Genomic DNA, 23,995 nt, shown 5'->3' with positions numbered 1-23,995 from the left:
CTATGCTTACCTCCCCATTTTTGAATGAACTGCCAAAGGCTCTGTGGGCATGGGGTTGTGTGCGCACTCCAGACTTTGAGCCCAGACACATCTCCCCAGCCCCACCCCCCACCACCCCTTCTCCCAGAGCAACCAGGTCAGATTCCTACCACAATGATGACAAAACATAAACCAGCTGCCAGCAGGGGGCAGTAGATATAATCTATGAGGACCACCTGTGTGTGTTTGTGTGTGTGTCTGTGTGTGTGTGCGTATGAGTGTGCGTGTGCATGTGAATGTGATGGGAAACAGGCTGACATGTACTGCCTGTAATGTGGATGTCTGGGTCAGGATGCTCTGGCCCACAACATCCTGCTGTCCTTGTACAGAAATAATACATAAAACAGCAGACCTGTCTCTGCTCCAATAAGTATTGCAGTGGACAAAACACTCAAACTCACTCAATATAAATTGAGCTGACAAGAGCATTAAGTGTTTTCAGGAATTTTCTGAGAGAGCGAGGGAGGAGGAGAGGGAGAGAAATAGTGCGTGTAGGGGAGTTCTAATCTAAAAACTGGGGGAGAGAGAGAAAGGGAGAACTCCATTTTGGATACAGTGAAATTCTTGTCTGTTGGAGCTGGTGAAAAATACATGACCGTTCTTTTCATTTTACATCCACCCTTCAACGCTGGAGTCAATGGTTCCCTGAGGCAAGCGAGGCCATGAAGGAACAGAACAGGGCACCTCTATGGAAAAGGCAATGTGCTGTTCTCTGTCTCATCCCACTAGATCTCTACAGAGAGACGTCTAAAACTATTACCCCATCCGACTCTGCTGCACAGCTAAGAGAAACACAATTATCTCCAAGTGAATAATATTATAATTACATGTGTGGATTTAGTTCACTTAAATTGGACACATTATAAATACTGTATTTTTGTCAGAGAACCAAAAAAGCGATTATCTCCTATTCGTGGACAATTTCCATAAGGGACGGATCAAAATTTACTTGGGGGGAGTGGCTGGTCCAACTCAAGGTGTCATAAAATAAAATGCACCCCCCTCCACAATGTAACAAATATGTTCACATGACCGTCCCCTTTTACTGTAAAATAAACTGAACACCCTCCCCCCTCATAGAATTAACTCAAAATGATGTTTACGACTACAAAAAACAATAACTGTAGCGACCCTGTGTTTATAAACGTGGATATAGACTTAAACATGTTTTTGAGGCACAGTCGATGCCACGCAGGGCTATGGGCCAGAAGGTTGAGGGTTCGCCGACCATCATAGACAAGCTCAATCTCCCTGCCTGTTTCATTATACCACGATCAGAGCCGGCTGCAGACATTGATCAGCTAGGGCGATGTCTGATTTTGAACATTTTGATGCCGTATTTATAATTATATAAAATATATGCAACAAATTTTCCACCAAAAGGTTTCTGTGCCAATGCACCACACAACCAATAGACAAAGCATACCGACATCGGACACTTCAATATAATGGTTTGCATTGTCAACACCACAATAAATAGACAACGTCAATCTTGACAAACAGAAAATACATCCCTTCCTACCTTGTAGGCTTACCGAGTATCGAAGGCTTGACAATCTCTGAATGTCATGAAACTTTTTTGTGTTATGTAACAATGTCTTTTTCCATTCATCACAGTTTGGATTGGTTGATTGATTTTATTTGTCAGTGAAAAAAATACATACAGTTGAAGTCGGAAGTTTACATACACTTAGGTTGGAGTCATTAAAACTAGTTTTTCAACCACTCCACAAATTTCTTGTTAACAAACTATCGTTTTGGCAAGTCGGTTAGGACATCTACTTTGTGTATGACACAAGTCATTTTCCCAACAATTGTTTACATACAGATTATTTCACTTATAATTGTCACGGTTGTCGTCGGTGAAGGAGGACCAAAACGCAGCAGGTACGTGCAGGCTCATCTTGACGTTTATTTATATTCAAAATGAACATACAAAAATAACAAAAACACGAACGATCGAACAACAAAACAGTCTGACTAGGCACAAGGCTAAGCACAGAACAATCACCCACGAATCACAAACACACCCCAATATATGGGACTCTCAATCAAAGGCAAAGAGAAAACACCTGCCTTCAATTGAGAGTCCCAACCCCAATTAATCACCCATAGACATACACTCACTAGATTCCACATAGACATACATAAACCTAGACCATAAACCAAAACCCCGGAAATACTAAATCAATCAAACAAAAGTGCAAATCAATCCCAGAACAACAGCAAAGGACCTGTGAAGATGCTGGAGGAAACAGGTACAAAAGTATCTATATCCACAGTATAACGAGTCCTTTATCGACATAACCTGAAAAACCACTCAGCAAGGAAGAAGCCACTGCTCCAAAACCGCCATAAAAAAGCCAGACTACGGTTTGCAAATGCACATGGGGACAAAGATCGTACTTCTTGGAGAAATGTCATCAGGTCTGATGATACAAAAATAGAACTGTTTCGCCATAATGACCATTGATATGTTTGGAGGAAAAAGGGGGAGGCTTGCAAGCCAAAGAACACTATCCCAACCGTGAAGCACGTTGGTGGAAACATCATGTTGTGGGGGTGCTTTGCTGCAGGAGGGACTGGTGCACTTCACAAAATAGATGGCATCATGAGGCAGGAAAATTATGTGGATATATTGAAGCAACATCAAGACATCAGTCAGGAAGTTAAAGCTTTGTCACAAATGGGTCTTCCAAATGGACAATGACCCCAAGCATAGTTTCAAAGTTGTGACAAAATGGCTTAAGGACATTAAAGACAAGGTATTTGAGTGACCATCACAACGCCCTGACCTCAATCCCATAGAAAATTTGTGGACAGACTTGAAAAAGTGTGTGCGAGCAAGGTCTACAAACCTGACTCAGTTACACCCGCTCTGTCAGGAGGAATGGGCCAAAATTCACCCAACGTATTGTGGGAAGCATGTGGAAGGCTACCTGAAATGTTTGACCCAAGTTAAACAATTTAAAGGCAATGCTACCAAATACTAATTGAGTGTATGTAAACTTCTGACCCACTGGGAATGTGATGAAATAAATAAAAGCTGAAAGAAATCATTCTCTCTACTATTATTCTGACATTTCACATTCTTAAAATAAAGTGGTGATCCTAAAAGACAGGGATTTTTTACTAGGATTAAATGTCAGGAATTGTGAAAAACTGAGTTTAAATGTATTTGGCTAAGGTGTATGTAAACTTCCGACTTCAACTGTATATTCAAAGACTTAAATTGACCAGGATTGCACAATAAAGTTGGGGAATTATTTCCATTGTGGTCCCTTTTTATTTGCATAAATACATTTAGAATTACATTCACTGGATTTGCGCACTTGAGTCTTTAGGGTGTATATAGCTAGGTTTTCCATCCAATTGGTGACAGATTTTCATGCAAATATTTGAATATCCCCATAAAAACAATATGGCATTTCAGAGTTTCCTTTTGGAGAATTTGGTGCTGGACAACATGACAGGGATATTTGAGGAATTTTATGGACATCCATATGCATTCAGATTCAACCTAGTACAGCCAGCGGAATAAATAAACACCGTCTGTTATTTATTTAGAATTCAAGGCACACTGAACCAGCATGGCTACCACAACATTCTGCAGCGATACGCCATCTCATCTGGTTTGTACTTAGTGGGACTATCATTTGTTTTTCAACATGACAATAACCCAACACACTTCCAGGCTGTGTAAGGGCTATTTGACCATTAAGGAGAGTGATTGAGTGCTGCAACAGATGACCTGGCCTCCACAATCACCCGACCTCAAACCAATTGAGATGGTTTGGGATGAGTTGGACCGCAGAGTAAAGGAAAAGAAGCCAACAAGTGCTCAGCATATGTGGGAACTCCTTCAAGACTGTTGGAAAAGCATTCCAAGTGAAGCTAGTTGAGATAATGCCAAGAGTGTGCAAAGCTGTCATCAAGGCAAAGGGTGGCTACTTTGAAAAATCTAAAATATATTTTGATTATTTTAATACTTTGTTGGTTACTACATAATTCCATATGTGTTATTTCATAGTTTTGATGTCTTTAATATTATCCTACAATGTAGAAAATAGTGAAAATAAAGAAAAACCCTTGAATGAGTAGGTGTTCTAAAACTTTTGACCGGTAGTGTATATATATATATATATATATATATATATAATTTTAAAATGTTCTATCATAATATTTTGTATAAAGATAAGCATTATATTGTTAGATTATAGGAGTAACTTTGGTAGGCCTGAAACAGTCTTCCTCACCTCTTGTTCAACTGTCGGAGTCAGTTGGAGCGCCAGGGCTCACTGCCTTCATATCATAGACCTGCAGTAGCTAAAGCTTAATAATAGCCACACCATACCAAACCTTCACAAACATTTCTAAACTTTATTAGGGTAATATCAAAAGTAAGTAAAGCCATTACTCATAGGGAAAATACAAGCAGAACAGCGAATGTAAATCAGGGAAAAAACTCACTACCCTCCCCTGTGCCCAATAAAAAAACACACAAAAGCAAAAAAAAAAGTTTGACAACCCTCCCCTATTTTGGACCCCCCCCCCCCCAGTAAATTTCAATCTGTCCCTAAGGAAACACTATACAGGCAGTTGTAAATGAAAAAGGGAAAATTAATTCACAAAATGAATTTCCCATTAACCTTTTATGTCAGTTTGCTTCTGTTCTGTTTCAATCAATACTTGCATGAGTACAGGGAGAGAGATTAGCTAAATAAACCTTCAAATGTGAAGCCTGCATCACCTACTTCAACTGCTTTCCTTTATTTTGTAGTATTCCCTTCATTAAATTAAATATTTATACCTCTACCCCTAACCATGACCTTTAGTATTTATGAAATCATTGTCTAAATATTCCTGATTTAGAGAATGACATTGAAAATGGACTTTGACAGCGGGGCCGGGCGAAGCCCTCTCCTGTGGCATTATTCTAGATGCAGATGTTTAACGGTGAGAAGATTAGTGTGTTTGTTTATTGTTTATTTGTTTACCTCGTTGATGAAGTCTCCGATGTCCCCGGGGTGCGGGGCTGCTGACCTTATGGGGTACTGGGGCTCGGGGTGCAGCGGCCTCTCGTCCATACGCCGGATCCCCACGGGCTTGATGGTGTCCGGCTCTATCGTGTCGGGCTGCTGAAGCTGGCTCAGGTCATAATCCTGGAGGGGAAGGGGAGAGGAGGGACAGATGGGAGTCAGCAAGAAGCCAGAGACAAGTGGAGATCCACACAGAGCTGGGGAGAGGAGCTCGGCATGGACATAACCCCCCACCAAGACCTAGACCCTGATCCATACACACATGGGCAGAGCTCCCTATCTAGACCAATACACATATGGCCAGAACTCCCTACCTATGCCAATACGCACATAAACAAGTATTTAACCTTTATTTAAGTCAGTTAAGAATAAATTCATATTTACAATGACGGTCTAACCCTAATCTGGACGATGCTGGAACAATTGTGCACCGCCCTATGGAACTCCCAATCACAACCAGTTGTGATACAGCCTGGAATCAAACCAGGGTCTGCAGTGACACCTCTAGCACTGAGAAGCAGTGCCTTAGATCACTGCGCCATTCGGGAGTCATGGGTAGAACTCCCTACCTAGACCAATACACACACGGGCAGAACTCCCTACCTAGACCAATACACACACGGGCAGAACTCCCTACCTAGACCAATACACACACGGGCAGAACTCCCTACCTAGACCAATACACACACGGGCAGAACTCCCTACCTAGACCAATACACACACGGGCAGAACTTCCTACCTAGATCAATACACACATGGCCAGAACAGAATAAGGTCCACCTAGACTAATCACACATGGACAGAATTCCCTACCTAGACTGATACACACATGGGCAGATCTCTCTACCTAGACCAATACACACACATAGGCTACATGATCTACCCGAGACTGGGACACACTGAAATAAAAATATATATATGAGTGGGGTGGCAGTGTCTACATAAATGTATATTGTTGTTACCGTTGCTACCCTGTATCATCAGAGCTACAAATCCTATCAATGGGTGGACTTTAGACTGTTGGTTGAAGTATTACCACTTGGACAGTTAGCTGCATTTAACAATATCCAGCTTCGGGGTCAAGGCTAAGGAACCGAGCATCAGTCTTCAACCCACTTGCAATAGAGCAGTGTTCTTCTGGAAGAGTGTGCAGGAAACTGTTCTGCTCTAATCAGGCCCCAGACACGGAATGGCGGATATGCATAAGCCATTACTAATCCTATTAACATTGCCAAGGCAACCTGACTGGCTCGCCGTTTGGTTTGTGCAGTGTCACAGGAGGAGAGAGAAGGAGTGGACAGAGCTGCAGAGAGAAATTGAGAGAGAGAGGAAGAAATGGAGAGAGAGAGAGAGAAACAGAGAGAACAAGGAGAATGAGAGAGAAAGAGATTTGGAGAGCCGTGGTGCATTGTGATGTGGATGAGAAGACAGCAGTGAGGAGGTGGACTGATATGCTATCAGAGAGGATATGATGGAGGGAATGCCATGGGAGAATAGTTGTGTGCTTAATAAGCGTGAATGATGGATTGTCCCTCTTTAGCAGATTTTCAGTAATCCATCCATCTCTAATATCCCCCTTCAATATTGTCCCTGCTCGCTTGCACATATAACTATGCATATAACTAAGTTCACACACACTCGCGGACACACAAATCCTGAGTTAGTATGCATGTCTAAAGATGTACAAATAAATACATAGTGTAGATGACTAAAATACAAACATATGAATCGAAACACAAACACAGACACAACTACATGTCGACACTCCAGTCCAGACACTCCAGTCCAGACACTCCAGTCCAGACACTCCAGTCCAGACACTCCCTACTCCTAAAAAATGACGGTGTTCATATAAACACATCTAACTTACTTAGGCCTTTGTATTCCTTGTGGAACATAGGCCTACACATGTATCATGTTAATCTGGAAATCAACAAATGGATAATCTAAACAGACAGATTGACAGTGCGTGTAAAAATACAATCCCCATGTCCCCTCCGGTTGACTGAAAGGGTCTGTCTGGAAGGGGACAATGGTCATCATACATCCCAGAGCAGGATGCCATGTGTCCCCTCCAGCCCACCTCCCTCCTCCCAGCCCACCACCCTGTGACCCTTCTAGGACCTACCACAGGGTCATCCCAGAGGTCAGAGCTTAGTGACAGAGAACTGCAGCATATCATTACAGTCACGTAGCCAGAACTGGATAATGACGACACGCTAAGCACTCAAGGGCACCATTCTTCACACATTACAGCTCCAAGCACCAACACACTGACATATAATTTCCCCTGCCACGCCCGGACAACACATTGAATCACCCACATTGTGGCTGGACATTCCAAACCAAAGGCCTCCACTTGATCCTACAACGGGTGAAGCTGGACAGTAAACAATATCGGATACACAAACTCCTCACGTAAGGGGAGGAATTTGTTAGGCCATATTTTCACTTCAAATATCTATTTAATATTCTGCTTGAAGCAAAAGATTGACTGACGATGGCCCCGGTCTGCGCCTATTGACTGACTCTGCGCCCTCCTTCCTAGAGTGAGACTTTAACAAGAGGTTGTTTTTTTCCACTCTTTTTTTCTTTTCACAACTGAATGAGGAATTAGGACACCTGTTGTGGTTGCGTAAACAGGTTTGTTCTGTCAAGACGAAATAGTCTGGTGGTAATTTAATAACTGGGCTGAATGAAAGGAAGCATCTTTAAGCTATTTTGTTTGTGTGACCTCGAAAAATAAGCATTTCCATCTGTATTTGGAAAATGATATCATATACAGTTTTCTTCTGTGGCCCTTTGAAAAACTTGGCAAAGACGTGCTTCAGTTTGCGACTGCATTGATGAACAGGCAGGGCTAGAAAACACTCATTACAATGGAGTTTCTCTATCAAGTTACAAAACTTTAACTTACACAGAAGTTTCTGGAATTGGATATTCTTTCCACACCACATTATTCTTCACTTCCCACACAGCCAGTGAGAAAGGGGCTGATCAGCTGTCTCCTCTTGGTAGAATGAGTGCCCCACGGACTAATAAAATCCCAGGCAATGGCAGTCAGAAACTAAAATAAAATACTCAGAGAGCACAGAGTGGCCAATGGTCTGACACTTCAATTTCCTCCACAGCGGGAGAGATAGGGAGAACAGAGGTGAGGCATTATATAGTCCACATCAATGGGACAGTCTGGTTCATTTTTTACCCAACACACACCACCGACTGACTGACTTCCAGATTCCAAAGACAAGACCATTTCCTTCTGACGTCCAGCCCTCCTCCTCCACTCACCTCAAAATGGAAGCTTGTTTTCTTTAGATAAATCTGAATTCAGTTACCCCCCCGCTTCTACAGTCTTTGAGGAGCGTTATATCACAGTGTCTTCAGAAATCACTGTGCATGTGTGTGTGTGTGTGTGTGTGTGTGTGTGTGTGTGTGTGTGTGTGTGTGTGTGTGTGTCTCCCTCCTGCCCAATCACTGGCAGATGTGTAATGGCTTCCCAGTCATATCATTACCTTTAGATGGAGCTTAATTATTACACAGTAGCAGATGTATGTCTCCAAATTACATTATCCCTGCAATTACTAGCCTCAGAAGCCAATTTAGGACTGAAAACTGCTACCACCCCACACTCATCTCTAGTCTACACTACCTAGGCCAATGTGTGGAGTCCCTCACAGAATGGGCCCGTGGCATGAACACACTCCATTTGTGGAAGATATTAACAGACAAAATGATTCCCTTGTATTAACTGAAGTTCATTATAACAAGTGCGGTTTTCTGTGTACAGGATATCTGAGGATGTCTTGTGTGTGTGTGTGTGTCTGTGTGTATGTGAATGTGTGTTACTCCACCTGGTCCTCCTCTCCACCTCCCTCCTCATCGTACTTCAGGATGTTGTCTCTGACGTCGTCCTCCGGGTCAATGAGAAGCTGCTTGGCCTGACGCTCCTTATCACGACGCTTCATCCATACCACAAACAACAGCACCAGAACTACAGAAGGAGGGAGGGAGGGAGGGTGATCCCATATTACAAAACATAATAACTGACATATTTTGCATACACATGTAATCCAATCCAGAATTTAGAGCTTGCCTCGAGCCTGATCAGGGCTATCTTTTGGGTAATCCTGAAATAATCTACTGGTGTCTCTTGGGCATGATGTTTAGCTCCCTCCATAATTCCTGTGGCAGTGTTTGGGGATGGCAAGGGATGGCATTTGATCTTGTCTGTGTGTGGCGGGTGGGGTGGTGGGGACACTGGTGTGTGTGTGTTTGTGTGTGTGACTGTGAGAGTGTGTGCACGCGCGAGCATGAGAGAGGGAAGGGTTGCACTCACTGAGGAGGATGATGATGCAGAGCAGGATGGCGATGATGGCGCCCGTGCCCAGCCCTGCGGCGATGATGTGTTGCTGGTCGGTGCAGTCCCCGTTGTGGTCACACTGGCACACCTTGACCCGCAGGTAGGATGTGTTGGACATGGGCAGGTTGCCAGAGTCAGTGATGATGATGGGGATCTCGTAGATGCCGCTTTCCAGGAAGCCGATCTTCAGGCTCAACTGGGCATAATCACCTGGGAGACGGGGGAGAGGGAGAGAGGGGGGAGAGGGAGGAGGGAAAGAGACATAAAGGAAGGGAAAGTGAAAGAAGAAAGATAAATATGCAACTCATTTACTAATCCCTAAATAAAACAAAACAACACTCTACTTAAAATGTTCCAGAGTGTAACTACTGGGAAAATAAATACACTACCTGGCCAATAGTATGTGGACACCTGCATGTCGAACATTTAGTTCCAAAATCATGGGCATTAATATGGAGTTAGTCCATATGCTGCTATAACAGCCTCCACTCTTCTGGGAAGGCTTTCTAATTGATGTTGGAACATTGCTGCGGACCTCGCTTTGTGCACGGATGCATTATCATGCTGAAACAGGAAAGGGCCTTCCCCAAACTGTTGCCACAAAGTTGGAACCACAGAATCGTCTAGAATGTCATTGTATGCTGTAGCGTTAAGATTTCCCTTCACTGGAACTAAGGTGCCTAGCCCAAACCATGAACAACCCCAGACCATTATTCCTCCTCCACCAAACTTTACAGTTGGCACTATGCATTCGGGCAGGTAGCGTTCTCTTGGCATCCGCCAAACCTAGATTTGTCTGTCGGACTGCCAGATGGTGAAGCAGGATTCATTACTACACAGAACGTGTTTCCACTGTTCCAGAGTCCAATGGTGGTGAGCATTATACCACTCCAGCCAACGCTTGTCATTCTGCATGATTATCTTAGGCTTATGTGTGGCGGCTCAGCCATGACAACAGATTTCATGAAGCTCCGAAGGAACAGTTCTTGTGCTGACGTTGCTTACAGTGGCAGTTTGGAAGTTTTTAGTGAGCGTTGCAACCAAGGACAGACGATTTTTACGCGCTACACGCTTCATCACTTGGAGGTCCCGTTCTGTGATCTAGTGTAGCCTACCACTTCGCAGCTGAGCCTGTGTTGCTCTTAGACGTTTCCACTTCACAATAAAAGCACTTACAGTTGACAGGGGTAGCTGTAGCAATGCAGGAATTTGACAAACTGACTTGTTGGAAAAGTGGCATTCTATGATGGTGCCACGTTGAAAGTCACTGAGCTCCTCAGTACGGGCCATTCTACTGCCAATGTTTGTCTATAGAGATTGCATGGCTGTGTGCTCGATTTTATACACCTGTCAGTAATGGGTGTGTTGCGGAAATAGCCGAATCCACGAATTTGAAGGAGTGTCCACATACTTTTGAACAGCATGAATTCCAATACCTGGAAATTGTGTTAGCATATCTAATCCAAAATATGGTCAGGATTTAGATTTTGAGCTTATAAACCCACTGAAGACCTTTTTGATAATGCAGCTTAGGCTAAACCCCCCCCAGATTCTATAATCCATATGGCTGTTATCCTATTAAGATAGTTATTCATTTACTGCGGTCTACACTCACATCTATTCGCTATCAACGCACAACAAATGAGTAATTCCTCCAATATTTTGTTTGTATAATTAGCATAATCAATTAGTGAGCTGCTTGATAGAGCAAAGGCCTGTTACTTATCTCTTTTATAATATAGTGTCTTAACATAGTGAGGCACGCACACTGAGAGCATTGTCTATTGTTATACGCTCGTAGAAAAAAAGGGTTCCAAAATGGTTCTTCGGCTGTTCCCATAGGATAACGCTTTTTGGTTCCAGGTACTCTGTGGAAAGAACCCTTTTAGGTTCTAGATAGGACCTTTTTCTAAGAGTGTCGGTCACTGCTCTTGGCCCTATGGAGAGCCAGAAACCTCATGGACATGATGCTCATACTGTACTCCCTCTAAGCCAGTGCCAAACCTATAGTGTTATTTATCACCATCCAAATGACCAGGACTACTGGTGGTTCTCCATTCTCACTGGCAGTTGATTGATGAATGTCAGCTATTGGCCAGAATGGTCACCTGGTGACCCAGGCCTACATCAGTCTCTGATTACATTGGAAGAATGAAAACCAGCAGTATTGCCGACCTAGAGGCCCCGATATATTGAATAGCCCTGATCTGCAGTGTTTTTGTTTGTTTGATTGTTTGTTATTGTTGTTGTTGTTGTTGTTGTGTCTTACCACTGAGCCGTGTGATGGTCCAGTTTCTTCTGACGTCTGCGGGCCTGTTGGCCAGCTCGAACGCGAATGGTCCGGCGTTGGGGTTGAGGTCTCCGTCCAGCGCTGTGATGTTGATGCCGTTAGGCTCGGGTTTCTTGCACATCTCAGTCTCCTGAGGGTAGACGTGGGGCGCGTTGTCGTTGATGTCCAGCAGGGAGATCTGCAGGGTGCCTGTACCGCTCGCTGGTGGGACGCCTGGACGGGACAACACACACAGACAGGGAAGGATGCACACACAATGTCACACTCACAAACATCTTAGAATATAGATTTTACATAATACATAACAACGATAAGGGGAAGTATACCATTGAAGGGATCTTAATGCATGATGTCTCGATGCATGTTTGGTAATACACAACGTCCTTATCCTGAACCTGGTTCTTGGTGTAAAAGTAAGGCAGAGAGGAGCAGCAGCAGCTAGTCTGCAGGGACAGGACCCCTCCAGACTGCATACTGATCTGAGGAGCGGCGCTCCTCTCTCTCCACGGGCGAGGGTAGGGGATATATCGCAACGTTTGGGGAGAGGAGGGAGGAGCAGAGGGGCTGTGCGTGTGTGTGTGTGTGTGTGTGTGTGTGTGTGTGTGTGTGTGTGTGTGTGTGTGTGTGTGTATTCCTGATGAAGGGGGAGGCCACAGGGTGAGAATACTAAAGCAGACAGACAGAGAAGAGCACACTGTCGCTGCCTTAGCCCGGGAGACCCAGAGCCTCAGCCCCTCTAGTATTCATGGGGCTAAGAGGCTTTTTTGCCATTCAGGCCACGCACAAATGAGCCACTCATCTAATCTTGACCTATTAATGCTGAGAAACCTCTTTATTGAGAGAGTTTCTAAGCCTATTGGCCTATGCTGTGCTCTGTGGAACAGGCTAAACCTGAACAGAGGTAAATCCAGTCAGGGAAGGAGAGAGGAGAGAGGTGAACACGTCCTCAGTGTGGCTGCTAGGTCTGTGCTCGCTCTGAAACATTAACTTTCAACAGGGTGGCGGTTGCTACATTGGTGTCTGGCACAATTTTAATCTTGAAAAAGGCAGCTGTGTGTGAGATTTTTGCCTGCTAAAAACAATATTCCCTTGGCTATACAGCTGGAAGCAGATATTAGCGCCTGGTGTCTAGGCTAAGTACCACTGTCAGAGGCCAAGAAGGTGGCGCTGTACATGTTGTCCTTCACGTAGGGCGACTCGCGGTCCAAGACGGCGATGGTTGTGATGCGCCCGGTGTTAGCATCGATTCTCAACCAGTTGGCTGGGTCTGAGAGCCTGGTGTATCTGAGAACACAGAGGACGAAGATTTAAAGAAGAGACGTAAAGACGTTCATTCAAACCTTACAAGCTAGGTTTTTTTATCACGATTTGATTTTATGCAGACTCATACATTCAAGGCTAAAGGTGGTGAATGTTCAACAAAAGAAAGATACATATCTCACTGAGAATGGGAGTGTTTTTATTGACAGTCAGTGATTGAAGAAACTGCATGAGAAGCTCTGTATGAATACAGCTATTTAGTATCATTATTACCTAATGCTTTGCTGCATGAATCTATCAGGGTCTTGTGCTGTGAAGGTGGTCAGTGAGGATTCTGCTAACATTCCCTCCTCCAGTTTGATGAGTTTGGGGTTGGGGTCGAAGTAGGGGCTCTCGTTGACGTCAATGACCCTGATGGAGACCGTGGCGGTGGACTGGCGAGGGGAGTAGATGCCCCGGGCGAGAGACACCTCGTTCACCGCTACCACCGTCAACATGTACGTTCTGCTGATCTCGTAATCGATTGGCTGGAGGGAGGAAACGCAAAAGTACGTAAGTATGCTCCATGGACAGTAAGGGAAGGGATCGATAAAGTACTCTTCTTCTTCTAATGCTATGAGGCAAAGATCCCAGAAGAAGTCAGCTAGGGGCTACTGTAGTTAGTTGTACTACTACTGCTGAGAAATTATTACTCTCTGACTTTACACACACGCGGTGGAATTGAATTAAACACATGGTATGCACCTCTGTTCTCTCAACTAAAGACAACACTCAGCATACAAAGACAGAAGAGCGTAATAAACTTTTTTTAAAGAGCTGAGTCTTAGCCAATCACAGTCTGTTAAAGGTCGCCAAAGCACACACATCCCTGGGTCGCTCCTCTTTTCAGTTCTCTGCAGCTGCGACTGGAACGAGCTGCAACAAACACTCAAACTGGACAGTTTTATCTCAATCTCTTCATACAAAGACTCAATCATGGACACTCTTACTGACAGTTGTGGCTGCTTTGCGTGATGTATTGTTACCTCTACCTTCTTGCCCTTTGTGCTGTTGTCTGTGCCCAATAATGTTTGTACCATGTTTTGTGCTGCTACCATGTTGTGCTGCTACCATGTTGTGTTGCTACCATGTTGTTGTCACAGTGTCTCCTGACCCCTCCTGTCTCAGCCTCCAGTATTTATGCTGCAGTAGTTTATGTGTTGGGGGGCTAGGGTCAGTCTGTCACATCTGGAGTATTTCTCTTGTCTTTTCCGGTGTCCTGTGTGAATTTAAATATGCTCTCTCTAATTCTCTCTTTCTCTCTTTCTTTCTTTCTCTCTCTCGGAGGACCTGAGCCCTAGGACCATGCCTCAGGACTACATGGCTTGATGACACCTTGCTGTCCCCAGTTCACCTGGCCGTGCTGCTGCTCCAGTTCCAACTGTTCTGCCTGCAGCTATGGAACCCTGACCTGTTCACCGGACGTGCTACCTGTCCCAGACCTGCTGTCCCAGACCTGCTGGAACCCTGACCTATTCACTGGACGTGCTACCTGTCCCAGACCTGCTGTTTTCAACTCTAGAGACAGCAGGAGCGGTAGAGATACTCTCAAAGATTGGCTATGAAAAGCCAACTGACACTTACTCTTGTGTTACTGACTTGTTGCACACTCGACAACTACTATGATTATTATTATTTGACCATGCTGGTCATTTATGAACATTTGAACATCTAGGCCATGTGCTGTTATAATCTCCACCCGGCACAGCCAGAAGAGGACTGGCCACCCCTCATAGCCTGGTTCCTCTCTAGGTTTCTTCCTAGGTTTTGGCCTTTCTAGGTAGTTTTTCCTAGCCACCGTGCTTCTACACCTGCATTGCTTGCTGTTTGGGGTTTTAGGCTGGGTTTCTGTACAGCACTTTGAGATATCAGCTGATGTAATAAGGGCTATATAAATACATTTGATTTGATTTGATGTTGTGTTGCTACCATGCTGTGTTTTCATGTGTTGCTGCTATGCTATGTTGTTGTCTTAGGTCTCTCTCTATGTAGTGTTGTGGTGTCTCTCTTGTCGTGTTTTGTCCTATATTTTTATTTTATTTTTAATCCCAGCCCCTGTCCCCGCAGGAGGCCTTTTGGTAGGTCGTCATTGTAAATAAGAATTTGTTCTTAACTGACTTGCCTAGTTAAATAAAGGTAAAAAAATAAATAATAATAAAATACAATTAGCTATTAAAATAAGTGGCTCCCCTGGGAGATACGGGAGTGGAAGGAAGGGGATTTGGGTAATGGATTAAGTCTGAGGGTGTTGCAGTCTGTCTCACCTTGACGACGGTTACCAGGCCCTCGTTAGTGGTGGGGTCGGTTGGCACGGAGAACCTGCCGGTGGGGTCACCTCCAGTGATCTTGTAGACGGCCTTCCACGCTAGTGTGTTGGGCTGGTCTTTGTCCGTCACCGTCAGGTTGGCCACGATGACATTCACCCGGTTCTCAGGCACCTCTCCAAAGAACTAAATGAATAAAAGATGGAGGATGGGACAGAGAGCAGTTACACATACTGCTGCGCCAGGGAAAAACACAGGCTCCGTGCTCCAGCTCTACACACCCAACACCCAATTTCAAGTAAATAAATGTCCACAGCAATTTATCATGTTATCATCACCAGCTCGGCCTGATAGCAAAACAATACCATTACATTACACAAGGGCCAATGTATCGGTAACAAATACATCAAGCACCTGTCTCTGCTCTCTCTGCCTGCCTGATGTACTCACAGTCTCAGTACTTACATGTGGGTTGTCCAATTTATTTCCATCACTTTTTGGATGCACCCCTTTTGATTTGAACAAACCTTTCTATACATATTTGCCCATAGTAGAAGTGGTCAGAAAGTTACTTTTTGGAACTGAATGCCAAAACATTTAGGCAATAGATTGAACCGGTTTGCATATCCCACCCTATCATGAGACATCCAGTCCTTCATCACTGGAAAAGATAAACGGTTGAGTTTGATATCATTTTAAAAACGTATACACAGGGTAGTATAACTATTTTATCATTTCTCGGGACAAAGAATTGGGAATAAAAATGATGTAAATTTAACGTAAATGATCTAAAAACACGTAAACTGCGATGTATTTATTTATTTTGCATATGTTGTAGCTTAGACCCTATTTTACATCATCTGAGTTTTTGTTGTTGTGCCCGTCATCGGTTGAGACACAACAGGCTCTGCCTGGTTCTTTACAGTGCTATGACTGGGAACAGAGTGAATCACACAGTGTAGTGTAATGCATAGATGTGAAGCTATGTTCTTTCTTACCATCTCGGCGGTGAACTCTGGTGGGTTGTCGTTGATGTCAGTCACCCTGATAACGGCCGTGGCAGTGTTGGACAGGCCGTACATGGGGTTGCCCTCCATGTCTGTGGCCTGGATGATCAACGTGTACTGAGGAACTTTCTGCATGAAAAAAAAGAAGAAAAACAGACATGTTGAAAAATAATCCACTCTCTATATCATGGACAACACTGTTATAGGCCAATTTCTATTTTGCCCTGTTTATCAAAAGTGTTGGAAAAACAATAATCAACTGACTGGCTTTCTTGATGTCTATAGTATTCTCTCTGGTATGCAATCTGATTTCCGCTCATGTTATGGATGTGTCACTGCAACCTTATAGGACTTAGCCAAACCTTTTGATATGGTAGAACATTCCATTATTGTGGGCCGGCTAAGGAGTATTGGTGTCTCTGAGGGTGTCTTTGGCCAGGTTCGCTAACTACCTCTCTCAAAGAGTGCAGTGTATAAAGTCAGAACATCTGCTGTCTCGGCCACTGCCTGTCACCAAGGGAGTACCCCAAAGCTTGATCCTAGGCCCCACGCTCTTCTCGATTTACATCAACAACATAGCTCAGGCAGTAGGACACTCTCTCATCCATTTATATGCATATGACACAGTCTTATACCCTACAACAAAACTTTCTTAGTGTCCAACAAGCTTCCTATGGCCTTAATCTTGTTCTGAACACCTCCTAAACAGATGTTGTGGTTTGGTAAGAATAATGCTCCTCTACCCACCAGTGTGATTACTACCTCTAAGGGTTTAGAGCTTGAGCTCATACAATACGTTGGAGTATGGCTAGACAGTACACTGTCCTTCTCTCAGGACATATCAAAGCTGCAAGCTAAGGTTAAATCTAGACTTGGGTTCCTTTATTGGAATCGCTCCTCTTTCACCCCAGCTGCCAAACTAACCATCCAACCCATGCTAGATTACGTAGACATAATTTATAGATTGGCAGGTAAGGGTGCTCTCGAGTGGCTAGATGTTCTTTACCATTCGGCCATCAGATTTGCCACCAATGCTCCTTAAAGGACATATCACTGCACTTTATACTTTTCTGTAAACAGGTCATCTCTGTATATCCGTCGCAAGACCCACTGGCTGATGCTTATTTATAAAACCCTCTTAGGTCTCACTCCCCCCTATCTGAGATACCTACTGCAGCCCTCCTCCTCCACATACAACACGCAGGAGGCCTTTTGCATTTTGGTTGGCCGTCATTGTAAATAGTTAAATAAAGGTAAAGCCTTGAGCCTTGTGTACAGTAGAAATTGGGTCTTACATAAACCCCAACGAGGAATCCTAGTTATTCTCACAATGATCAAGTCTACATCAATTCCCTGTGGAGAGAGAAAGGAACTCTAAAAGTCAGCTTGCTGTGGGAGTGCAACACTTCCACTCTGTGTAGCATTATGGTGCACGATGGGTAATCCCACTGTAACAAATGACAACCTTCACATTAAAAGCTACTCAGGCGACGGACCAGTTGCTAGGTAATGAGAATCGGGCAAATTACTTTCATGGTGGCAAATGCCGTATATATAACAGCAGCCCTGGGGCAAACTTGATTGAGTGGGCCAACTATCCAGATTGCCCTGGCTAGAATTGCAGCAATTGGCTTTGTTTTTTCCCTTTGACTTTTTATATTTATTCCGTTATTTTTCCTTTCCTTCCTTCCAGTAAAAGCAAGTCCATGGCCATGCAATTAAATAGGAGTGTTACCATTAACAGCAACGGGGAGAAAAACATTTAGCTGCTCAATGATGCATATTGCCTCCATGTTAGAGTAAATAATTCCGAAGAGGGTGATGAGTCAATTTCTGGTCTTCGTTGGCAAAATGGTAATGGGGCATACTTAGCTAACTTCATTAGTTTTGAGACACACTAAAGATTATCAGCAGCAAAAACATCTCAAAACTGTTCGTCTGCAAACTCATTTAGGTAAACAAAGGAAAAGATATCTTGATGTATACGAGTTAGAGGAATGCTGAGCAGCGAAGGAGGAGCACATACGAATGAATGTGATGATTGGACTGTAACTTCAAAGCTACTGCAATGGGGTTTAATAAGCGAGCACGCGAGCACGCATGCACGCGCACACAAACTGTTGTATTGCATACCTCTCTGTCCAGGCCAGCTGCGACGGTAATGATGTCTCCTGTCTTGTTGTTAATGGTGAACATGTTGGATGTCGGGCTCTCGGGATTCTGGGATCCGATCTTGTAGCGCAGCATCCCATTGGCTGTTTTGGGGTCGTCTTTGTCAACAGACGTTACCGTCATAACAAAGGTCCCTGAGGAATGACAAGAGAGACAGAAGATGCAAATAGGGGATTTAACTTTTAAAAAGGTATAACCTTGTTTTATTTCAGTACTGCATTTGATCTACCTAAGACAGTCATTACAATAGCGTTACTTCCATACTACGAGGATCCGTTGACTAACATGGAGCACAGTCGAAACATAGCCCAAAGAAAAGCTTTGGCTTCGTCTGAAATGTTGACAGAGCACTTCCACAAGAGAATACTTGCTATTGGCAGAGACCTTATTCATATCGAACCACAGCCAAATTAACAAAATGATTACCCCCTGTGATTCATCAATGCCGTTTGATGTAGTAATAGTCTAGTGGCACAGTGGGCCAGAGGCTGGAAGGTTAGTCTGGGCTCCTACCTGGTTTGGAGCCCTCAGGGACGGAGCCGTTCCAGATCTGATGAATGAACTCTGGCCGGTTGTCGTTCATGTCAATCACATTGATCACAATGTCAATGGGGCTCTCTACCTGGTTACCGTTCAGATCCACAGCATGAGCTCTCAGCTGTAGGGAGACACCAGGGAGATATCAGCACTCAGCTGGTTGTGGTGTACACACATATATACATACTCACACATGCACGCACACACTTATTCATCCAGGCATACACATAACCAGAAAACAGAAAATATACAAAATTCATAGCAATGTAGGACCCACAAGATAAACATACAGCAAACACACTCCACTTTGCCTAAGCAAAACTTTGGCATTGTGATGGCTCTCTCCCTTAGCTATTTCCATTTCTCTCAGATAAAAATAATGAGCCCAGAAATGTGCCTTTCAATACTGTTAATGTTTGTTTCTTCACAGTGCAGCGCTTCCAGCGATGCCCTCTCCATTATATCTTTCATTACAAACATGTCATTTACTGCTTTTACTGTCTGCCCACAGTCTAATACATGTCTCACCCTGAATCAAATCCATAGAATTGGTTGCTAGACATATCACAACTCCCAAACAATGACCACTGACATTTAATTAATAGTTATGAGTGGGTCATGATATCGCTAGAGGTTAACATTACTTGTAAAACAGCAGCTTTTTTTTTTACAAATTCATTGACTCTTTCAAATTCTCAGACGGATAAGTCAGTTCCGGAATGCCTCCCAAACCCCCCACCCCTCTCTAGTGTACACTATTAAGGAGTGTTTGGACTACCAAGGGACCTTGAGCACATGCCAGCCAGCCTCCTGGAATGTACAGACTGTATGTATAAGCCAAAGAGGACACATACTTTACATCTCGATAAAGAGGGCTTAATGCTTGGTACCTTTACTGTAAACGTTTGGAATATCTGCTTTGTTGCTCTTATTCACTGCACCGGTTGCAAGGCCAAGGTTCTTTCTCCATCATGGAGAAAAGTCAATACAGTCAAACGCACATCACTACAGGTCATGCTGGGCCAAGGAAGGCTTGAGATTAATAGGACACACTATTACTCCACCATACGTTTATTTGGCTAGAAAATAACAATGTCTTGAACCAAAGTGGATCTTGACTTTGTCAGTGTGAGTGGTCCTAGTCAACTCCTCTCTATCACGTAGGCCCATGCGTGTGTGTGCGTGTGTGTGCGCGCGCGCGCGCGCGTGTGTGTGTGTGTGTGTGTGTGTGTGTGTGTGTGTGTGTGTGTGTGAGAGAGACTAACGTGGAAGTTGGATATGTGTTCTCTGTCCAGGGGTTTCATGACGGACAGCTCTCCGGAGATGGGGTGGATGATGAAGATGCCGGTGGGCGGCTGGTCAGCGCCGGGTCCAGTCACACTGTACCTCAGGGATCGGTTCTTGTCATTGTCCGACCGGATCTGTTTCAGAACACAAAAGTAGGTTGGTTAAATGACGATCAATACTCAATTGTGGGTATATATACAGTTGAAGTCGGAGGTTTACATACACTTAGGTTGGAGTCATTAAAACTCGTTTTCAATCACTTATAATTCACTGTATCACAATTCCAGTGGGTCAGAAGTTTACATACACTAAGTTGACTGTGCCTTTAAACAGCTTGGAAAATTCCAGAAAATTATGTCATGGCTTTAGAAGCTTCTGATAGGATAATTGACATAATTTGAGTCAATTGGACATGTACCTGTGGATGTATTTCAAGGCCAACCTTCAAACTTTGATGGACATCATGGGAAAATCAAAAGAAATTAGCCAAGACTTTTTAAATTGTAGAATAAATTGTAGACCTCCACGAGTCTGGTTCATCCTTTCTAGCAATTTCCAAACACCTGAAGGTACCATGTTCATCTGTACAAACAATAGTACACAAGTATAAACACCATGGGACCACGCAGCCGTCATACCACTCAGGAAGGAGATGCATTTTGTCTCCTACAGTTGAATGTACTTTGGTCCGAAAAGTGCAAATCAATCCCAGAACAACAGCAAAGGACCTTGTGAAGATGCTGGAGGAAACGGGTACAAAAGTATCTATATCCACAGTAAAACGAGTCATATACCGACATAACCTGAAAGGCCGCTCAGAAAGGAAGAAGCCACTGCTCCAAAAGCCAGACTACAGTTTGCAACTGCACATGGGGACAAAGATCATACTTTTTGGAGAAATGTCCTCTGGTCTGATGAAACAAAAATAGAACTGTTTGGCCATAATGACCATCGTTATGTTTGGAGGAAAAAGGGGGAGGCTTGCAAGCCAAAGAACACCATCCCAACCATGAAGCACGGAGGTGGCAGAATCATGTTTTGGGGGTCCTCCCTGCAGGAGGGACTGGTGCACTCACAAAATAGATGGCATCATGAGGCAGGAAAATGATGTGGATATATTGAAGCAACATCTCAAGACATCAGTCAGGAAAGTAAAGCTTGGTCGCAAATGGGACTTCCAAATGGACAATGACCCCAAGCATACTTCCAAAGTTGTGGCAAAATGGACCACAAAGTCAAGGTATTTGAGTGGCCATCACAAAGCCCTGACCTCAGTCCTATAGAAAATTTGTGGGCAGAACTGAAAAAGTGTGTGCGAGCAAGGAGGCCTAGAAACCTGACTCAGTTACACCAGCTCTGTCAGGAGGAATGGGCCAAAATTCACCCAACGTATTGTGGGAAGCTTGTGGAAGGCTACCTGAAACAATTTAAAGGCAATGCTACCAAATACTAATTGAGTGTATGTAAACTTCTGACCCACTGGGAATGTGATGAAATAAATAAAAGCTGAAAGAAATCATTCTCTCTACTATTATTCTGACATTTCACACTCTTAAAATAAAGTGGTGATCCTAACTGACCTAAGACAGGGAATTCTTTCTTGGATTAAATGTCAGGAATTGTGAAAAACTGAGTTTAAATGTATTTGGCTAAGGTGTATGTAATGTTCAGAATTCTACTTAAAAAGAATAATGTTGTGGCGGGGGTATGTATCGGTGTGTGTGTGGCCCTGCCCTGGAGTCCCGTTGGTGAGTGGTACAAACAGATCTTCCTCCCTTGCGTGTGTGTGTGTCTACTAGTGATGGTTACTATGACTAGTTACATATATGAATATTATATATCGTATTGTATAATTCTGACAATATCACAATATTATTTTTTAATGACTAAGTCTACCTCTGTCCCCATACAGACAACTGTAAGGTCCCTCAGTTAAGTATTGAATTTCAAGCACAGATTCAACAACAAAGACCAGGGAGCTTTTCAAAAACCTCTTAAAGAAAGACAGTGATTAGGAGATGGGTAACAATATCAAATCAGACATTGTATATCTCTTTAAGCATGATCAAGTTAATAATTATGCTGTGGATTATATATTAAACCACCCAGACACATTAAGGATACAGTCATCTTTCTGAACTGAGCTGCAGGACAGGAATGAAACTGCTCAGGGATGTTATCATGAGGCCATTGGTGATATTGAAACAGTTCAATGTCTGTGATGGTAGAAAACTGAGGATGGATCAACAACATTGTAGTGACTTCACAATAATGACCTAAATGACAGAATAACACAAAATAATACAAATATAACACAAAAACACAGCAAAGGAATATACTTTTTGTCCTAAATGTAAAGCCTTATGTTTGAGGCAAATCCAATACAACATATCACTGAGTAACTGCCTCCTTATTTTCATGCATGGTGGTGGCTGCATCATGTTATAGGTGTGCTTGGCATCGGCAAATACTGGAGAGTTTTCCAGGATAAAAAGAAATGGGATAGAGCTAAGCACAGGCAAAGGGAGGGAGTCTGATGGAGGAATTCACCTTTCACCATGTCAATAACCAGGGCATATGTAAGCTGGAGTTGCTTGCCAAGAAGGAAGTGCATGTTCCTGAGTGGCCAAGTTACAGTTTTGACTTAAATCTGCTTTAAAAAAAATTGATGGGAATACTTAAAAACTGCTGTCTAGCCATAATCCTCAACATTTTGACAGAGCTTGAATACTTTTAAAATAAAAAAGGGCAAATATTGCACAATCCAGGTGTGCAAAGCTCTTATACACTTACCCAAGTAGACTCACATCTATAATCGATGCCAAATGTGTTTCTAACATGTATTGACTCAGGGAGATGAATACTATGCAACAACTATGTTTTAGTTATTCAATTTCTATTCATCTTTAAAAAAATGTTAGAATTTTTCTTCCACTTTGACATTACAGAATATTTTGTGCACATTGTTGACAAAAAATGAGAAGTAAATACATTTGAATCCCACTTTGTAACACAATAAAAGGTGAAGAAATCCAAGGGGTCTGAATACTTTTGCAAGGCTATGTGAGTGTGATATATTTGAGCCTCCGTGTCTTCATTGGTCTATCTATCCCTACCCATAAGCCTGGGTATCCATAGTGTGTCTGCATGGTGCCTGGTGCCACACCCTTATGTCATCCATTAAACTCAGCAAAATCCCCACCCCTAATGCCCTTGGATTAAATATAATACATACAGACATCGTATATTGGACTTAGCACTCAGTCAGGAACCAGAAAGCTTACATTGAGAAAGGATCTACTTCTTAACTGACGTGAGAAAGATTGACAGTCCTTCATTCACATCCACCCACCCACTGCTATGGAGTGTGTGTGTGTGTGTGTGTGTGTGTGTGTGTGTGTGTGTGTGTGTGTGTGTGTGTGTGTGTGTGTGTGTGTGTGTGTGTGTGTGTGTGTGTGTGTGTGTGTGTGTGTGTGTAGAAGGTAAATGGATGGGCTGGGAGTGTCCTTGAGCCCATGATAAAGTGAAGATAGTATCTCAACAGGGAAACAGGCCAATGGACGGCTCTTTGTAAAATTCACTCTGTTCTATAACGCTACATCATACCAGGTTACATTCATATTGACGACCTGCCTGACTGGGAGAGGGAAATCAGATACAATAGCACAGGCACTTGACCTTTCGGGACATGTAGTAAA

At 43.4% G+C, this 23,995-nt stretch overlaps 1 protein-coding gene across 1 annotated transcript in view; it reads right to left on the bottom strand.

Moving 5' to 3' along the window:
- The window catches only part of LOC115169649 (cadherin-2), an 83,227-nt gene that overhangs the window by 3,352 nt on the left and 55,880 nt on the right, over nucleotides 1–23,995 (bottom strand). The window contains exons 5-15 of the mRNA XM_029725475.1: nucleotides 20,276–20,431; nucleotides 18,987–19,131; nucleotides 18,435–18,607; nucleotides 16,293–16,430; nucleotides 15,295–15,480; nucleotides 13,265–13,518; nucleotides 12,873–13,015; nucleotides 11,711–11,944; nucleotides 9,418–9,651; nucleotides 8,933–9,072; nucleotides 5,037–5,201 (exon numbers count right to left, since the gene is read on the bottom strand). Of these exons, the coding sequence (XP_029581335.1) occupies nucleotides 5,037–5,201; nucleotides 8,933–9,072; nucleotides 9,418–9,651; nucleotides 11,711–11,944; nucleotides 12,873–13,015; nucleotides 13,265–13,518; nucleotides 15,295–15,480; nucleotides 16,293–16,430; nucleotides 18,435–18,607; nucleotides 18,987–19,131; nucleotides 20,276–20,431 (1,968 nt within the window). The remainder of the gene's footprint in view (nucleotides 1–5,036; nucleotides 5,202–8,932; nucleotides 9,073–9,417; nucleotides 9,652–11,710; nucleotides 11,945–12,872; nucleotides 13,016–13,264; nucleotides 13,519–15,294; nucleotides 15,481–16,292; nucleotides 16,431–18,434; nucleotides 18,608–18,986; nucleotides 19,132–20,275; nucleotides 20,432–23,995) is intronic.

The sequence above is a fragment of the Salmo trutta genome, chromosome 31 (genome assembly GCF_901001165.1).
Source record: "Salmo trutta chromosome 31, fSalTru1.1, whole genome shotgun sequence".
In the NCBI taxonomy this organism is placed as follows: Eukaryota; Metazoa; Chordata; class Actinopteri; order Salmoniformes; family Salmonidae; genus Salmo; species Salmo trutta.
This window is presented reverse-complemented; position numbering and strand designations above follow the sequence as displayed.